At 36.7% G+C, this 18984-nt stretch overlaps 1 protein-coding gene across 2 annotated transcripts in view; it reads right to left on the minus strand.

The window, feature by feature from the left end:
- LOC114055151 (protein cordon-bleu-like) overlaps positions 1-18984 on the minus strand; it is a 113644-nt gene that overhangs the window by 19417 nt on the left and 75243 nt on the right. For both annotated transcript variants that reach the window (XM_027878987.1, XM_027878988.1), the window contains one exon: positions 10908-11102. In XM_027878987.1, coding sequence (XP_027734788.1) covers positions 10908-11102 — 195 coding nt within the window. The remainder of the gene's footprint in view (positions 1-10907; positions 11103-18984) is intronic.

Consider the following 18984-nt stretch of genomic DNA (forward strand, 5'->3'; position numbering starts at 1 on the left):
TAATTTGGGCCCGCATCATTTATCCAAACCAGAGTGCAGCTGTTAGCTAAATTAAGCATCCAAACTACACAGCAAACATTATCTGATGTGCTGTCGGCTACTTTCATGTTTGCCATCTGAGCATTGTTTTGTCACACATGAACAAGTATGAATACTTCTCATTCAGCTAACTTAATGTCATATTTAAAGCTCTTCAGGAAAAAATTAACGAACGGTCTTCAAATTGGAAATTCAGGCAATTAAGTAAAAGTCATTAAGAAAAGTTCCGCCTTCATGCATATTTAAGAAATATTTTCCAATCCTTTGAGCAAAAGTGGATAGATGCAATGAAGCAGCACACCTGAAGAGATCTATTCAACTTGCTACCTTGTGAAAGGTAGAAATATCATCATTTGCTATGTAAAACAACAGCTCATCATTGCACAAGACAGAAGTGTCCCAACACTTCCTTCCTCAGAGGACCTGAAATCTAGAGAATATATCTGGCATGCATCTGGATCTGATACTGAGTTCAAATGCAAAGGGATCAAGGTCTTTCATGATGCTTTTATTTTGTCAGTGAAAGGCAAATGTTCAGTAGAGTGCACTGGTCATCACCCATAATGCTCCCAGCCACCAGTAATATGAGCTGCGTAAGTGCATCTCAGTATTCTGAGATGCAGCCCAGGGGAGCTGCTAATACGACCCTCCGAGTCCCGCGGGGCTCTTTGATACTGCAATTACACTACTAAGTTGTAAAATCTACACTAGGAAAATTGCTTGAGGGTTCATAGTGCAAAATTCTTATTGGTCATAGAGTTTACTGGCAATACTTATGGCTTCATTCTGCAAATGCAGTTTTGCACTCAGGAGCACGAAACAAAGAGATCGATGATTGGGGATAGGAATCAAGGACAGCTGTTTCTGCTCTTAAATGAGAGACATGTTTGCCTGGTCATCAAATTATAATGGCCAGTCTCTTCGCGAACGAAGAACCGGGGAAGGTCTTTCCACCTTCCAGCCTGCGCATTGGATTTTTTAGGTGAGACACAGTGTGCGCGGAACTGAGCCCACCCTTTAATCCTGAGGTTCATCTGCCAGGGCCAAGCACGCTTGGACGGTGGCAGCGAGGTCCTCAGGACGTAGATGGATTGCCTTAAGGGCTAACGAGCTCCATCTGCCCGGGGAGGGGCCCCGACCGGGAATCGAACCCGGGTCTCTGCAGTGACAGTGCAGTGTATTTTCCCCTGGACCACCGGGGGCTCCCGGTCATCAAATTACCACTGACAAGAATACCTAGTGAAGTCATTGTGAATGCTGAGAATTACTTTTCTGGAGTGATATCAAATCATATGAGACAATTATGTGGGAACGACTCTCTTGGGTATTCTCCAAAAATTGCCGCATGGGTTAGATCAAGAGTTCTGCTCAGGCTTCTGTATCAGACTGTGGTAAACACCTAGAGGACAGTAGGAGAAAAGTATGTTCGATATTACCTTCTCCCAAATACTTTTGCAGCCACCAACCATCTTCATGTCAGGGACTTCCTGGTGTGGGATATATTTAAAAATTCACAATGGATTTGTCATCCATGCAGCATTAGTTCAGCCTCTTCAGTCTCCTCTTAAGCCTACATAAAGTTTTACCATCCACATCAACCCTGGTGGACTGCTTTACATGAAGAAAAATACACTTTGGCTTAAGGGTTTGCTCATTTCCTACTAGCTTCAAATGCTCTTGTAATGGCTGGTTGAGCAGTCAAGTCCCCTATCCATAGTCTTCAGTCCCTTTTTTCAAGATGAAGAATCATGGTTTACTGAAGCTGCATTGTTGTCCCTGTACTATATTACTTCACACCTTTCATTAACCTTGACATCCTTTCATGAGTCTTGTCCTGTTCTGTAATATCCTTCTGAAACAAGGGGAACACTGTAGTAGTACTTAAGATGGCATGAGAAAGCTCACATACAGTGGTATAATGCAAGTGTCTTTTTATCCGCTTTTCCTCTCCTAAAATGCTCTGAATCCAAATTGCTCTTTTGATTGCCATTGAGCTTTGAGCTGACTTTTTTCAAGTAAGTATGTCTTCTGATTCTAAGTTCTTCCTAACTGCTTATTGCCAACTGAGAGATCAGTATTTTACAAAGTATTTCAGGAAATTCAGAGTGGCTTTTTCTCATCTATATCACTTTACACTTCCCTACACAGAATTTAACTGCTTTCACCTGCAAGTGCTGCCAGCACTCAATCTCATAATGTCTTTCAACAGTTGCTCATCATTCTGAGTCTTGGTCCTTACTAGCTGGATAACTTAAGTAGGAGCAATAAACTTTGTCGCTTTACTGTTTTTATTCCCAGGTCACTTAATATGATGAACATTGGTCCTCAAATACTCTAAAGCTGCTGCAGCATTCCACAACTAGATGAGATGATCATTTACTCCTAACTCGAAATTCTTTTTCTTTAGTGCCAGTTATTTAAGAGTAAAATGACCTCCCTCATTATGGAATGGAGACTTATTTTCCTCAAGAAATTCCTCATGGGGGAACCTGGAAGCTCTGTGGAAACCCAGACAGATTATATCCACCAGATCAGACATTTCCTTCTGTTTGCTGAATGCATCAAGAGCACTTTAAGGGAGTTGTAAAGCAGGATTTCTGTTTTACTAAAGCTACACTTATCCTATTCATTATCTTTACAAAGATATAACTAGCTAAATTCTCTATTATTAAATTCTCTATTATATTTCTAGTAAATTTTCCAATATTATATTTCTAGTAAATTTTCCACCACGTGAAGAGGCTTATATTTTTATTTTCCCTTATACTTCGCAAACACCAACTCCACTTTTCAACTTTTGTCTCTGAATTTCTTCATGAACACCCAGAATGTGGCATCATTAGCATTTAGCAATACTATTCAGTAATTTTTTCTCTATTTCTTTGCTCCACATAGTAGAAAGAGACTTAATACAGCTACAGTTGATAGTTATTTTATACAACCTTTTCTATTTCAGATAACATTGCAGTCTCCAGTGCATAATCTTGAGAATAATTTGCACAACTGCTGCTCAAAGGAACTAGAGCGTGCTCCTTAGACACAGGAACTAAAATGTATTCCTTAACTGTTATTATACAAGCTTGATGTTCATTATCTGCCTATGTCAGCAACCTTAACCTGTGAAAAATGTGAAGCAAAGTTGAACTGTTTTACCATCCTAGGAGAATAGCAGACAACCCTTTGGCCAAAGAGTAAGACAAAATAAATTATTTCTATATGTTTTTATGAGCAAAGGAAAAAAGATGCCATCATATTCATAAACTCTCAACATGTGCAGAAATGCATAAATGAAATAAACAAGCTTCTAAACAAAATTTCAGACAGAATGACTGGAATAAAAGCACCAAAATGATATAGGTGCTAAAAGCCTAATGGAAAGTTTTGTAATTACCATGCAGTATTTACAGTCTAGTATATCCAAAACAAGCAATTGCTAAATGAATTTGATGTGAAATACAGAGAAATAAATGCAGTCTCCATTTTTAAACAGTTTATCAATAATTATCTATTTATCTATATCAACACAGAGATAGACACAGATACTCTTTGACCTTACTAAAATACTGCCTCTTGCCAATTGTGCAGGAAGGCTCTAGCCTCTTAATCTGGCAGTGTACACCAGTAAATGTGCACTTCAGCACCTAAAACCCAAACTCTAACACAAAAACTATGTTCCTTCTTTAAGGCTTACACAGCTTAGGCGCTTGAATAATGTCCTAGAGAAAGAGCATCTTTAATAAAGATTCAATATCCCTGCCCTCACCACAAAAATGCTGTCAAGAGATATCACATATTGCCTGAGGATTTTAACAAGTCTGCCAAAAACACTGGAGATCACAGCTAACACTCATGGCATCCTTAGTTAATGAATAAAGGCAAAGAAACTTTTAAAAATAACATGCACCATTCACATTTTCAGGCCTTTGTGCTCAAAAAGAAAATTGAACCAGAAAAATTAGGAAGACGTACAAACTTAGTCATTAATTAACTTCTAACCAACATTTTAAACAAATTAAGAAGTCAGTCTCCCTGATTAAAAAGTGTTCTCCCTTCTCCTTTGGAAAAAAATCCTGCTTTCATATCCTTGGCAAACTTACAAAACCTGAGAAGTGACCTAGAAGATGCAATATTTTGTAAAAGCAAAAGACACACTTTGAAAAACAGCTTTTTCCTACAGCAGAAACTGATTCATTGCATCCTTCCTCAGAATGTGAAAAAAAGTTTCTGTTTCTCTCAAAGCAGACTTCTGGATGCTCCACAAAAAAAACCCAAACCAAAACAAAGCAAAACAAAAATACATTCACAGAACACTTAAGAGAGAAAGGAAATGTGTCATAAGAAAAAGGTTGAGAAGACCTCACCCAGAAGACCTCTTAGTCAAAAGAAACCTCCCTTCCTCTCTGAAAGATGATAAAAAAAACATGCATTCATATCTTGTTGACTTCTAGTAGACATTTCTGGCTTAGGTGTAACCTATGAAATGGAGATAACTAATCTGAGTCTATCCACCCTTTTGCTGAATTCTGGATTTCTTATTAAAACAGAATACGACTGTCAGATGTCCCCCATGAACTGCTCATTACCTTTCACCTTATACAATAGTACAGAAATAAAGTACAAAGCAGAAGGGAAGAAAATACCTACAGCATAAACCTATCCTGCCTCAGTACGTGCCTCAGACAGTAAGCTGGTGAGAGCCCCCTGTTTCTAGAGGTAATGTTAACTAAGGGGGTTTTAGACACCTGCCTATGATACATCTCAGTTCTGTAAGCAGCTGTGGTAGATGTTCTCAATCATCTGTGATTCTTCTGTCCCTCAAACTTCCATACAATTGCAGTCCCCGCTGGTATCATGCCTCTTCCATAAAGTGACCATTTTCATAGTCCAAGAAAATATATGAGAAAAAAAGGCTGTCATCCACACAAACACCTAACCGCTTGGCTGTTTCTCAGAAGGAAAGCCAACTGTAGGACTGTTATTATTTGACATACCAGATTTATTTGAAATACACTGGACAAAGCAAATTCAGGACTCACAAGGCACACAGACAGAGACCTCTGCTGATGGCATCCCTACTGACACAGATGTACATACCAAAAACTCAGTCTACACTGTTCCTACAGGACCTGTATTCATCACTTTAGGGCTTAATTTGCAGGGAAATAAAATTAACATTGAAAGCCTGACGAGAACAGCAGTAACAATGTGATTTCATACCTAGCAACATTTTCCTTGCAGCTGGCTAACTACAAATCTGTGACCTTCAGTTAAAAGAAGTAAGGTGGAAGAGTGGTTATCACTTTGAGCAAACTTGCGTAAAAGATAACTGTGCAAAAAACCCTGCTGCACTGGGGGGACATTAGTGGAAGAAATGTTTGCTTTGGTCAAATTTTTATACTAACAATCTCAATTTAAACTCCTTTTGCAACAGAAGGTGGCACAGTGAAAAATAATATGATATTAAAATCACAGTGGCCAGATACCGAGTTGCTGAGCAACTAAACGTAGCTTCTGACATCTTAAAAGTTCAGAAAACATCAAGCTCCAAACTCAGCTTCCTAATTACAGGCAGCTGAGCTAACCATTTCTGAAAATCTTGGCCACCGTTTTAAAATACATCTTACTTCTAAAGAAGATAATGAGTCACAGTTCCAAGTGGCTTCCAAGTCCATGCCTGTAGCATACACATGGGAAATCTGAGAACTGCAAATTCAGGGACTGATTCTGAAAATTTGGATGACCCTATGGTTTAATAATTCTTTGAACAAATTTAGTATGTTAATTATTATTTCAATGTAAAATTATTAAAAAATGTATTTCCTTCACCACCTGTCCTTTACTTTTACTACTTGAACATTATTCTATGGTTCTTGCCAGCAGAATGAATTCCAGGAATGTTTTCACTACACACTGTGCTCATTTGCAATGTCATTTAAAGTATTTCAGAGTTGCCTGCAGATGGGCATGAATTCAGTGGCTTCCAGAAGGACATTTCACTAGAATATTTTTTGTTCTTTAGATAGTGGTTAATATGCTCAATCAAACAAGAGGGACATAAGCTTTCAATCCCTGTTACATTCTATTTATATTAGTTTATGAATAAAAGGACAGTGAATAGTACTGTGACACAAATTCTGCTGTGAGAAAGGCAACCCTACCAAAGGCAGGAAAATGGTACTAAATGTATAGGATGCCTAACCCAGGGTCCTGCTAGCTCTGCAGCACTGCTATGTCCAACACAGAAACACATTAAAAAGAAAGAAAAAAAAAAAGCCACCCTATATGGTGGTCAGTATAAGAAATCACCAAGATGGCAAAAATGTAGCAATTACTGAAAATATCTTCTATGTAAGAAAGAAATTTGGCAAATTTTTAGTGTATCTTATTTTCTCCAGGAAAGATATAAAAGTCTCATTTACATTTGCTCCCATTAAAATGATTCTCTTAAAGCTAAATTTGCCACTTAGGCATAAAATTGGTTTATTGTAACGGCAGGCAGTGAGAAAGAAAACTGCCAGCAGTGATCTGAGTAAACTCTCTTTGGCTGCAATATTCCTTTTTATTCATGTGAGTAAGGCTCTTCAATGAATAAGTTATAAGTGGTGAAAAAATATTAGCCTTGATATAAAACTGGGTGCAAGAATTCTGCTCTAAATTTATGGCCTTGACCAAGAATTCAGAGTCAATAACCATCCTCAGCAACCCGAGTCTGAAACCTAAATGGAGATGAGAGAGAAACATAAGAAGCAGGGCAAAACTGTATATTCCGTACATTCGTTTGATTACAGCAACATACAGGAGACTATACAAACAAGAAAATAAACCTGGAAATTGTGTTGGTTTATAACGCAACCTTCTAAAAGTGTGAGTACAGTTCTTCACCTGCACTAAGAACAATAATACATTTTTTATATAAGCCCACTGTCTAGCCACATAACAACCAAGATTAAAGTTTATGAAACAAATGTTAGAATATTGTATCTGGTATATTGCCCTATTCTTCTATTAGTACAGGAATTTGACTGGCTAGTAACAAATCCCAGATACCTCCTGTTACATCTATGTATTGTGAGACAGTGCTTCTGTTCTGAAAATCACAGAAGCTGAAATAGCACACAGTTCGTTTATCACAGTCTACAAGTTGCACTTCTGACTTGTGAAGTTGACATCAGAGCTAGTATACTCATGAAGGCACTGAAGAGCCCTCATCTAATTCTATGTTGTCTCCAAAAAGCCTCATGATCTTTTTTTGAATAAACCACTCCTTTTCATAGAAAAGGCTCTTGAAAAAGTCCCTGAGGCCGTCTTTATCATCCCCCTCACTCCAACTTCTGTATTTCCCCATACATGTTAAAAAAAATGAAAAATTAATTATTCCCATAAACTGATTTGCAGCACACAATACTCTTGACTTTGACAGCTCTTCCAGGTTCTTCCAAAAGGGTAGTTTTTTTCCAAGAAAAACAGTTCTGTTTTTTATAAAAATGTCACTGAACAAGCCTCTAAGGAGAAATGTGTAATCCTGTCAGATTTGACATGTGGCTTTCCTCTGTGTACTCTGTCTACAATGTCAGACTCATACAGGTCTTCTCTTATATTTTGTCTATATGGTGCATGCTTTTTGGTGGGCGGTAGGGGAATCAGTTTACAGTATGCCCATCCTAAGATGGCCCCAAAGTCTTTTAGCACATCATCTAGAGTGCTGTGACAGACAACAGAGACTGTCTGCAATGGGTGTTCAGTTTTAGCTCACTCCTACACTGTTCTGATCTACTTTTTGGATGGTGCGGGCTCCATGTTGCAACTTCAGAAAGGAGGGGACCTCCTTGTTTCTTAAACATCAAACCACCTGAATTTCATATTGGAATTGTTACATAGCCCGGGTCTTTTGAAGAATATTTTTTTCAGGTGACTTCTCATTATTCTAAATAGTGTCACTTGGAAGATGTTTAAAAAAAAAAATAGGGGGAAGTCTCCAGGGAAGAAATCTGTAGACTCTTTTTCTTTGACTCTGAATTCTTTTGCAAACTACTTAGTGCATGTTCAGGAACCCTGGACAGACATGAATATTTTCTAGAGGAGATTTAAAACAGTTACAGAGGGAACACTACCTTCAAATACACAGAGAAAACTAATATTGCTGTAAAAAGCATAAGTTACTGCAGAGGCCTTATCCACAAGGAGATAAATTATTTTAAGCCCCACAGTAACAAAAGCTGCAATATGGTAAAATTATACTGCAGTAAGCCACTCATCCAGAAAAGTGAGTGGAGAGAATCTAAATGTACAGCATAAATTAAAACACCCTAGTCTTCATACACATGGGAATTTCTGATTGTAACCAGTAGGCAGGGAGATGAGATACATATTCCTAAAGAATCTTCTGTGCTTGAATGGCCTGGAATATAACAATGTTAATTAACATAAAAAAAATGGGCTTATTAGTTTGGAAAGTCAAACCACAGGTATTCATAAACAGCTGCAGTATTTGACTTCCTACACAATTTTATGGAACTCAAGAGTTAAAAAAGAAAAAAAACCTTCTGAAGTTCAGAATACCACCTTTTTCTTTTTCTATTAATGTGCTAGCTTCACTGGAAACAAACATGTTCCCCTTTCGCAGGATCTTCCTGTTAGTAACAGTTGCACATAAATAAAGTTTTCTAAACAAACATCTTATCTTTTTATGGAAGGAAGTCCATTAATAAGGAATTGACGTCCTTCCCTGAAAAGAAAAAAAAATCAGTGCTAATTCTTTCCCATAAACTGAAGAAATAAACTTACACCCTGAGATTTTTTACTCTATTTTCACAGCAAACTGGTTAGTTTGCACGTAGATAAAATGGAACTGTTTGGCTTTTCCTATAAACAATATCTCTGTTGCTACCTGGCCCCATAATATTAAACAATTAATCTCTTCTCTCAGTTTTTGATTGCTTCATGAAACTTGTGCTTTATTTCAATTGTACTCCATGCAATCCGTTAAAACTACATGGCATCCTGTAAGCAACGTTCAGCCTGGGAGGTTCAGAAACACACTATAACTCTCTAATATTTTGACCTATGCCATCATTTTCAGAAATACGTCCTTTACTCAACAAATGCAGTCAAACATACTCTAGCACCTGTACTCATAATTTACTTTGCTTTTTTGTTGGTGTTGTCAGCTACAAAGGACATCACTTTTGCTCAAAAGGTACTTCATCATGGAAAATCCTCTGACACAACTTTCATTATTTCCCTTCTTCAAAATAGCTTTTCCTTCAGACTAAGAAAATTTGAAGTTGACACTGTACTGTATGCTACTTGCAATAAATAGAACACATACTTTTCTTCCAATGGCTTCAGAAAACCAGCAGTTTAACCTATTTGCAACAATGATGAAAATAGAAATGTTAACATCTTTGAAGAGGGGTTACATTTTCAGCATTATTGTGCATCATAATTTAAAATCTCAATGCCACACTTCAAGGAGATCAGCTAAAGAGAATGGCAGAATAATGCAGTCTGTGATTACCATACTTGTACAAATTCAGGAGTTATAATGCTATAGTATTTTTTGTCAAAAATTTCTATTTATCTTAAACACTTTAAATGTTTGACTCTGATGGATGCAAAAAACCTCAAAAAATATTCACAATAGGAATTTCAAGAGAAACTTTTGAGGAAAAAAGTGCATCAAATGTTGCAAGAACATTGTTATTTCTCTTCAGCTGTGTCTGTAAATGAGTTCTATTTCAGAGACACGTATTCCAATTTTGAAAGACGAAACACTGCTCTGTTACAGTAATCACACTTAGATATCCTAACAATGTGAAAACAAAAATCCACAGTCCTATACTAGGAGTGTGCATCAAGTTTTCTTACACAATACTTCACTGGAATAGGCATTTAACACATGTCTTAATGCAGATAAATAAAAAAGTTGAGGGCAGTGAGACTGAGCCCTAGACTCCTCCTCCTCCTCCTCTATGGTGGACTAGAAGATTCCTTCCTGACTCCATTTTGCACTAAAACAATTTGTTTTCCAAAGATCAGTCCACTGCAAAGGTGATGAGCCCTAAGCAGATAAGAGTCGGTCCACATTGCACAGCCTTGATGGTATTGGTTCCTTGCATTCCTATTTGGCATCCATATGTAGCTTCGCACATTGATTTTTACAGTTTATATTTATAATGTAATACTCTTTGTTACTGATGGAATCAGACTTAACATGCTTGCACATGTTTAGTAACATACATACCTGAGTGTCACTATAAAAGCGAGCGGAATTTCGTCCCCATTTCTGTTTCATTCTTTGTAACTACTGTGGAACAGTAACCTTTTATAAAAGCAAAACCAGAGCACTGCTTTAAAAGGTCACACAGCACAGGTCACACACTCAAAAAACAGAGCAGATACTCCGGTATCCCATGATAGCACTGGCAACAGGGACACAGGTGATAGCCTGAGAAGTATCTAGACAAAGGAGTACGCTGAAGGTTTTTGTCACTCAGTAGAACTGTCACCCATTCTCCAGGAATGCCCTTGCCAATAAGGATACTTAGTCACCTTATACACTTATTTACTTAGTCACCTTTCCAGCTTTTCTGCCTTACTTTTTCTTCACCCTCTTTCTTTTAGTCAATGCCTCACAAAACGTTTCTGATTTAGAAGGATTCTTGATGTGGGAGAAAGCTTGGGGCAGTCTCAATAATGCTCACTAAATATGTACAAAACTCCAAGACTTTTGTTAATTTTATTTTGTAAGATCAAGTTTTGGTCAGCTGTAGTCAGGGGCTAGCCAAAATATCTGGGAATGGCTTTAGATCTCATGATGGTACCCAGCACACCAGACAAAGAAGCCCATTCAGTGGTGTCAGTGTTACCTGTGCTGCTGTCTTTTCTTGACCTCTCACCTCCACGTTCGGCAACACTGGCGTCACAACTGGTGGAGGAGGTGCTCTGCGCTTTTTCACTTCTGGGTTTGCTGTCATTCCAGAGATGTTACCAAGGGACAGTGATGGACCCAGGCCACTGGAACGAGAATTCACTGAAGGGGAATTTGGTGCTGTGGAAAAACCCTGTAAATGGATTAACATCTTGGATTAACATCACTCTTTAAAAACAATGGGAAAGAAAGAAGAAAAACAAGACACATCTGGTTACCGTTTAAACAATGATATGAATAATCATGTATGTACCTCTGCCAAACCTGCTGAATTGCAAACTGTAACTTTTGGAAACTTCTAAAGGTCAAGTGGAACAAAGCTTACAGGCAGTTTTAATAATACAGGAGGCACGATAAGCACCTATTGTGGTTTAACAGTAATATTGATGGGAACACTGCTGCTTGCTATTTAAAATATAAGCTTCATCAAGACACATAATTACAGTTATACAAATGTATTTGCAGTGCATTTAAATTACAAGTATTACACACTTCTGGAAGCAAGATTTATTCTTAAATGAGAATGCTGTATTAATAAAGTGCTGTCAGTGTCTCAGGCTTGTCTATTTTATTATCAATCTGCCTGATTTACCTTAGTCTTTACTGCAGATTTATGCAAGAGATATTCTGCTACCAGTAAACTATTTCTAATTTACATGCAGAATCAAGCATAATCACTTACAATCTACCAAAAACAACAATTTAACTTGGTGAAAAGAAATCCTACTGACAGGCATCACCCTGGATTTTAAGAGGCCCAGATGAAAGAAGAAGCAGAAAACTTTTTAAATAACTCCTTAATGTTAAAAATTGCTTTAGTTCTCATTGAAAACTTAATAAAATCAATGAAAACTGTTTAATGGATTTCCGATCAAGGTCTTAATGCATTATTATATAAGTATGCAAAGATATATGCAGCCATATAGTACTAAATTTACAAACACGAAAGACTAGTACACATGGTTGCTTGAAAGTGTGCATTTTGATTTTAGTTTTAACTCTTAAATTCAATACAATTTTTTTAAATTCTGCTAATAAAAATCTTGCAAAAATTTTTCCCTCAAAATCTGAGTCACCTTTTTATTTTTTTAATTAAGAAAACCTTTCATATTAAAAGGAGGATTTTACTGTTTAATTAAGTTATGAGACTGTAACTTCTTCCCAGAAATATCTTCTGTGGAAATCACCACTGATACCACTTCACCATGACCTGGAGCAGAATAGCTATTCTGGAAACATAGACTGATGAGAATGGTTGATAATGCTGTTGTTATCACAACAGAACATGCTACCACATTTGCAAAACTCATCCACCAAGGACACAAAGCCTTCTGGTGGAATTTTGTCCAAAACCACAGAATACATACTGGCAGGAAATAATGGTCACCCGAAATGCCATAATTTTTGATCAATCAATCAATCAATCAATAAATAGAAATTATTTAAAAAGTAGTTCTTTGAACCTAAGTTTGACAATCTGGAAAGTGATGGAAAATGTTTTGCCTCAATCATATACCTCCCTCATCATTGTGGTGGATATCTGGATATCTGTAGGAGTGCAACTTGCAGTGAATTTGATTTGTGACATGCCATGATAATTCCTTTCTACAAATGCAAAAGGCAAGCTTAGGTAAAATTCAAAATATGGGGCAGCAAGCTCAAAACCACAATTTTAGGATTGTTGAGGAAGCACTGATGAAGCATAAGAGCTAAAAAATAGAGAAATAAGTAAAGGTGTATCTAATACAGGCTCCTGACTGCCTGGTAAAGTTCCATGTAGATTCCTGTGAAAGCAACTGAAATGCAAACTGATTTGTGTCATCTTGCATTTACTACCCATGAAATAATCATCACTGACTTAGGACGCTTTTGTTAAATTCTATGTTGCACACTGCATAGTACCTTTCACCTTGGAATGATATGTTTAGCACAAACAGGGCATGTTACCTGTCTAGAGTTTTACTGAAGGATTAAAGCAGTATTGGCCCCAACATTTTCGTTACCAATTTCTCTGAATTTAACGGCATCAATAGCATCTTTTCCCTTCTAGCAAATGAAGAAAAAAGCTCAAAATGGAAGGTGGGGTTTAAAACATTAGGTCTAAGTCTTACAAAAAATACAGCCTTTTCTTGGGCCTATATCTTGGGCAGTGGAAAAAATAATGATCTCATCTGTAAGCTACAAGTTCTAAGTCATTCTCAGTGCATATTGTACCTGGTTTTATCAAATAAAATTTGTTTACTCCTACAGAAATCACAGGGTCACAGGGTGAAATACGATGTACTCTCCCCTTCTGACACATTTTTATAAAACAACTGGACAAAATAACTTCAAATTCATTCTACAGATATGCTTTAGTGACTGTATTAATTCTTTGCTTTTCCTTACTGGATAAAAAAGGTTAAGGAATTTCTGGTAAAAGACAAAGATGTATACAAGTAATAAAAACTCCCTAAGACTTCCCTACTAGCACTACAAATACAGGGTACTGGTAAGAAGATAGGCCATAAGCAGTTTAAAATTATTATCCTATTCAATTCTATCTCAAGGTCTTGTGGTTGAAGAGCTACTAGAATCCTTTTCCTGGTAACAGATCATTGTAAAGGAATACAGTGATGAACAACTAAGCATTTTAAAGCTGGTTGGGCTTTTTTTTAAGATTGGATTTCCTAACAGAAGATACAGGGAAAAAAAAACGTAATACTTACATGACACTATAAATAGTTTAAAACAAAAAGACCTTAATGAAAGAAAAAAAAAACCTCTACTTTGGAAATACATCTATGTTTTCTTTTACAAGTCCAGTCTTTATATCAAGCCCTTTATTCCCCTGCTAAGCATTTCAAGAATGTTCATGTAAAGACACTTCCCCTAAAATAAAAACTCACTGCGGCTTCCAAGGGAATGGAATGACAATAATTTCAAAGTAGTTTTGAAAGCCCTCTCATTCAGCAATAAGAGCTTTGTCTAACTGAAGGCAGACCTTCAAGCTCTCCCATGTGTGTCGTTTTTTCATTAGCTTTAAGAGAAAAAAACCTTGGACACAAAATACTGACACAAGTGGTTTTGGCATGGCTCATCTTTTGTTGTTAAACTAATCTAGAGGGACAATACCTAACCTAGATTTTATATTTTATGTTGTGTTAGATGCAGTGCAGTTTCTTTCCAAATCCTGGGATTTTGGAGGTTTGGTTTTCAGGCAGTTTAGCAAGGCAACTATTAAGAGCATGCAATATTAATCAAGCAAAATTGCAGAGACTTGATATGTACATGCCAAATACTCCAACGATCTCTCATTTCTTGTTTTTCTAATTTCTTATCAGAAAACCAATTGAATTACTCAAATTACAGCAGTGTAAGTGAGGAAAGCCAAGCTCAAGAATTGCAGCCAATGTTGCTGGCTAAAAAAGTCAGCCCTTATCCTCCGTTTCATTTGACAAACAGGTTAGCATGAATGTTCTGCTTAGAATCCAAATGAGTTCACCAAATCTGTGTGTTTCATAACAAAACCAAACAAACAAAAAAAGAGGAAAAGGAAAAAAAAAAGATAAATTCATAAGAAGCAAATTAATGGAAATTAATTATATAAAAAGCTTTTAAAAATGTCTCCCAACTTGTACAATCACAGTCTTTGGTAGACCACTAGCATTAGAGCACTTTGCTAGCATTTCAAATAGCAATTAAGTAATGCAAACTAGCAAGAAACAGTTCTGGTTTTTATTTTTCCTAAATTAAGTCAAAGCAAACCCAGCACAAAACCAGATACACCAGCACTGGTCAGCAGTCAGGCTAAACTCTAGTCGAGCAAGGGGTCGGAACATGTACTGAAGCACAACCATGGACGAAAGTCCATTTCCATTCCATGAAGTAGATATTGGAAAGAGGCAAGAAACAGCTGCAGTACCTACTTATGGTGCCCTCAGGTTTCACCATTGTTTCATTATAAACTTGCCAGCTAGTTTCTTCCCCTTATTATATTTCTGAAATCTACGGAACATTCTTTTTTGTTCTAATGTATCAGATGTTTTCTTTGGGGTTAAGCACAGTTTAATTTTAGGATTTTTTTTTTTCTACTAGCTTTTCTGATTGAAATTTAGGTCTCAAGGACTTTTTTGAAGGGCAAAGAGGGACTGTTAAAAAACCAGAAGTATCAAGGCTCAGAGTAACCTGGTGAGGTAGGCATACCAGTCCCTTTTTCAAAAGACACCAAACAGTCAGCTTTTTACAAGATTACCAAAGTCCATAGCCTGCTGAACTCCACACATGACAGATTAAGTGCCTAAAGCAGAGGCCATTCTGTGTTCCAAGGTCATCAACCTAGAATGACATTATAAAACATCTTTTTCAAACTACTCCCTTCTCAAGAATAAACAGAAGTTTTGATATCTTACGGATACTTCTGAAAATTTTAATGTCATATTAATAAATGTAAGATTAATCTATTAAAATATGACTGTACTGTGAGAATTCCGTTTTACAAAAATAGATGTGCATAAAAATGGAAGTCAGTTTATGATTGTTTTCAAATTATATTCCTCATATATAACTCTCTTACTCAAAGCCTGTTGTTAGCATTTCCTTGATTTTCTGATGACACTAAGTGGTATTTAAAGGTCAGCAAGGAAGAGACTGCAGATTGCCTGTGAGAGTGATTTGACTTCCCGTTCCCTGTTCACACCGGTCAATAAAAATTTTTCAAAATGTCAAGTTCTTTTCTTGTGAGGTTCCTACAGCCAGGCCTTTCTTCCGCAGTTCTTTGCCAAAACTCACATATTTGAACTCCCAGTCTTGTTATGCAATTTCCTTCTCAGAAGTTTTTAAATCAAAAGTAATCAATTGAGCTGTTTTTAAGCACTCAAAGTACCAGATGTATCAGCAAGAAGAAAGGGTTTTATTTTTTCCAAAACAGAGACAAAAATATAAAAGTGTCATAAAGTATATAATTTTTTTGCAAGTGTACCATGGGTAAATATGAAAGGTAAGATTTAAAGCAGGCAAACAAGCTCAGTGGGAGCAAAAATATTTATGCTTCTTGGACATTTAAACTCCATTAATGCAATCTTTTATTGTTTTGCTGAATAATACCACACCTGATTACAACTGGCCATTTATAAAATCAGATAGGTTATGTCAGACCTACTGCACAAACTGAACTCAGAGGCTGCTTTCCTTGACATGGTACTGATATTACTTATACTAGCATTAGATTTGACAACACTGAAACTGAAAAAAATCCAAGCTCTTGCTTCAAAACTAAAGCATAAAACTGCAGTCACGAGATTGCTGGGAAACATAGTTAAAAAAATCCAACAAAATAAAACAAAAATTTTTGACTACTCAGATTTTCCTTTCTAACCAGCCACATTGAATAGTTTGTTTTTTGTACTCCCTGAAGCACTTGTGCTGCCTGCAGTCAGAAGGAAAAAATGTTAACCTTTTCCTTCTCTGAATTAAAAAAAAAAAAAAGCATTTTTATGCGACTTACTTTATGTTGCTTTATTATCTCATTTCATTTTGCTATTGGAAGGAAATTATCTGGTTGCACATCACATTAGTAAAAGATAAGCCAGTATTTCACTTCCTCAACAGTAACTTACACAGGCAGTCCTGTGTTGATTTTATGTGTTTGGCACGTAGGCTTTCAAGTTTTTACTGTAAAAGTTTTGAGTTATACTTTGAAGTCTGTACAACTACAGTGCTACCTTACGCTTGTATTAATCTATTATAGCATCTGGATAGCAGTTCCAGATCTGTGGTCAGGGCACATTTGGTAGACACCAGAACTTAAACAGCCAGAATCAGAAACGTCTGAGAACGTTCTGTCTCCTGTGCCGCTGCCAGTTCTCCCTCGGTGTGGCTGACCATGTTCCTCCTATTTTAGTACAAAGTTTGTCAATTAGAAGTCCTAGCAGTGCCAGGTGCAAGGAGGTCACCTCCTTCACAAAGTCATTGACTTTATCTCCCAGCACTCAAGCAGCATGACTAACCTATCACTGCAGAGGTTACTAAAATTTTCCCATGACACAGGTCCGCACCATCTGCAATTATCCTGTTTTTCTTCTTAACTGTCCTTATCATTAATTTTTTTTCCTTGTACCTTAACTGCTATTTCCCTTCCTAGAAGTTTATCTAATTACTTCTTGTCTTCACTTAGGCAAGCTCATGTGATGAAAAATGTCTCTACAGCTAAGAGTACAACCTTAGTTTCCAGCTCCAACTGATTTATGTTCACAACTCCTCTGGTGTCCAACTTTGTTTCCAGTAGGAAAGGTGAAAGAACAACCACCCAAGGATGGGAACTACAAAAATGGAAGCTTCCAGGAAAAAAGTTTTCTGAAACACATGAAGGGCTTTAGATTCACCGTGAATTTCTCAGTAGAGAACAAGTGTGGGTATTAACTCTGGTCCCGCGCATTACAGTGAGGACAAAGAGGGTACCCAACTAGAGAGAGCTTCCAAGAACCTTTCTTAGGTTTTGCTATACTTCTTGTGTATAGTACATATAAAAAAAGTGAAGCAATATCAAAAACTCATTTTCCATTCGGAAATCAGATGAATACTGAATGAATACAGCAAAAGTCCAGAGTAAGCTGATTACTTTTCACACGAACTGTCACATATTTTATTTTGAAGACTAGGAATATAATACTTTTGCTCAAATCATTAGTAGATTAGAAAACATGTGTTGGGAATACATGCACTTCAGCTAAGTAAGCTAAGTAGAAACATGTCTATAAATTCTTGCAACTATGAAGAATCAGAAGCAGTAAGACCAGCTGTAGTTACTATTATCAGTACCTACTGATGCTACCTCCCTCAGTATTCTGCAAGTCTAAGATCACAACTTTAATCTGAGTTCTCCAAGAATGAATAAAGTATCATGGCACATATAAAACAGTGGGATGCAAACCTATGAATTCAACAATGAATATACAATAATCAAGCAACTCAGAGGTTGTCAAATCATTTACATTTTTTCAAGATTTTAGGACAGATACAATTCCTCAATGCTTTGAGAACTGAAGTTTTTAGATCACCTCTGGCAACTTAAAATTCAGTGTATTTCCTCCAAATAAATTCCCCTGTTTCACTCTCCAGATTTTCTCAAGTCAGACTACTCTTCATGCTTAAAAAACCTTTTGTTTATTACTGCTACTTAAATTCACTCATGTCAATCTGAAGAAGCCATCATGTGAATCTGAAGAAGTCATAATATAAAGAGAAATGGGTGCAGAATCTTTTTCCATTGCAGCAGTATATGCAGAGAAGGGAAGTCAAGCTAACTGGATTTACATCGTGTGTTTGTATCACCTCTTCTGTTTAAGGGACAGTGTGTTTAAAACAAATTAATATTTTTTAAAGAATGTAGCATTGACAGAAGAGGGTAGCTATGTCTTAACAAGTCAGAAGGTGGGAGCAGGCAGAATGCTGCCTGGTACTAATGAGAAGACCAAAATGTTTGGAAAACCAATCAGTGTTTGGAAGACACACACATAGATCATTTGTGTCCTCTCCTATCTGGATACTGAACTCATTGCAGTAATCAGTAAGCATGTATCCTGTGGACCAAGTGAATCACAAGTGAGTAATTTGTTAAAAAGAAAAGAACCACATCTTCTTTGATTCAGAGCTGTCACTCTGAATAATAAGTTACTCTCAACTCAATGCAGTGAAAATACATTTGCTACAATTCTTTCTAATGCATAATTTATTTAATTTCTGTCACTTTGTGTTCTGTGAAGGAACAAAAAATTGTTTGGCTGAAATCTGAAGCTATTTAGACACAAATGAAAGAAACTCAGGTTACAAAACAATCTTTTCTGAACAAATGTGAGTGTATATTCAAAATGCAAACCTCAGCTCATAACCACACATGCCAACATATGTTCTACTTAATATTCCACTTTTCACCAGATTTTCAACTTACAGAAATACAACTAAAAATCTACGAAACTTGAAATTATTGGGAGATACTTCAAAATTGGTATAAATCCAATAACTTCCATGAAATAGTC

Source organism: Empidonax traillii, unplaced genomic scaffold, assembly GCF_003031625.1.
Source record: "Empidonax traillii isolate 1590-97213 ecotype Southwest subspecies unplaced genomic scaffold, ASM303162v1 scaffold48:size2401408, whole genome shotgun sequence".
Taxonomy (NCBI): Eukaryota; Metazoa; Chordata; class Aves; order Passeriformes; family Tyrannidae; genus Empidonax; species Empidonax traillii.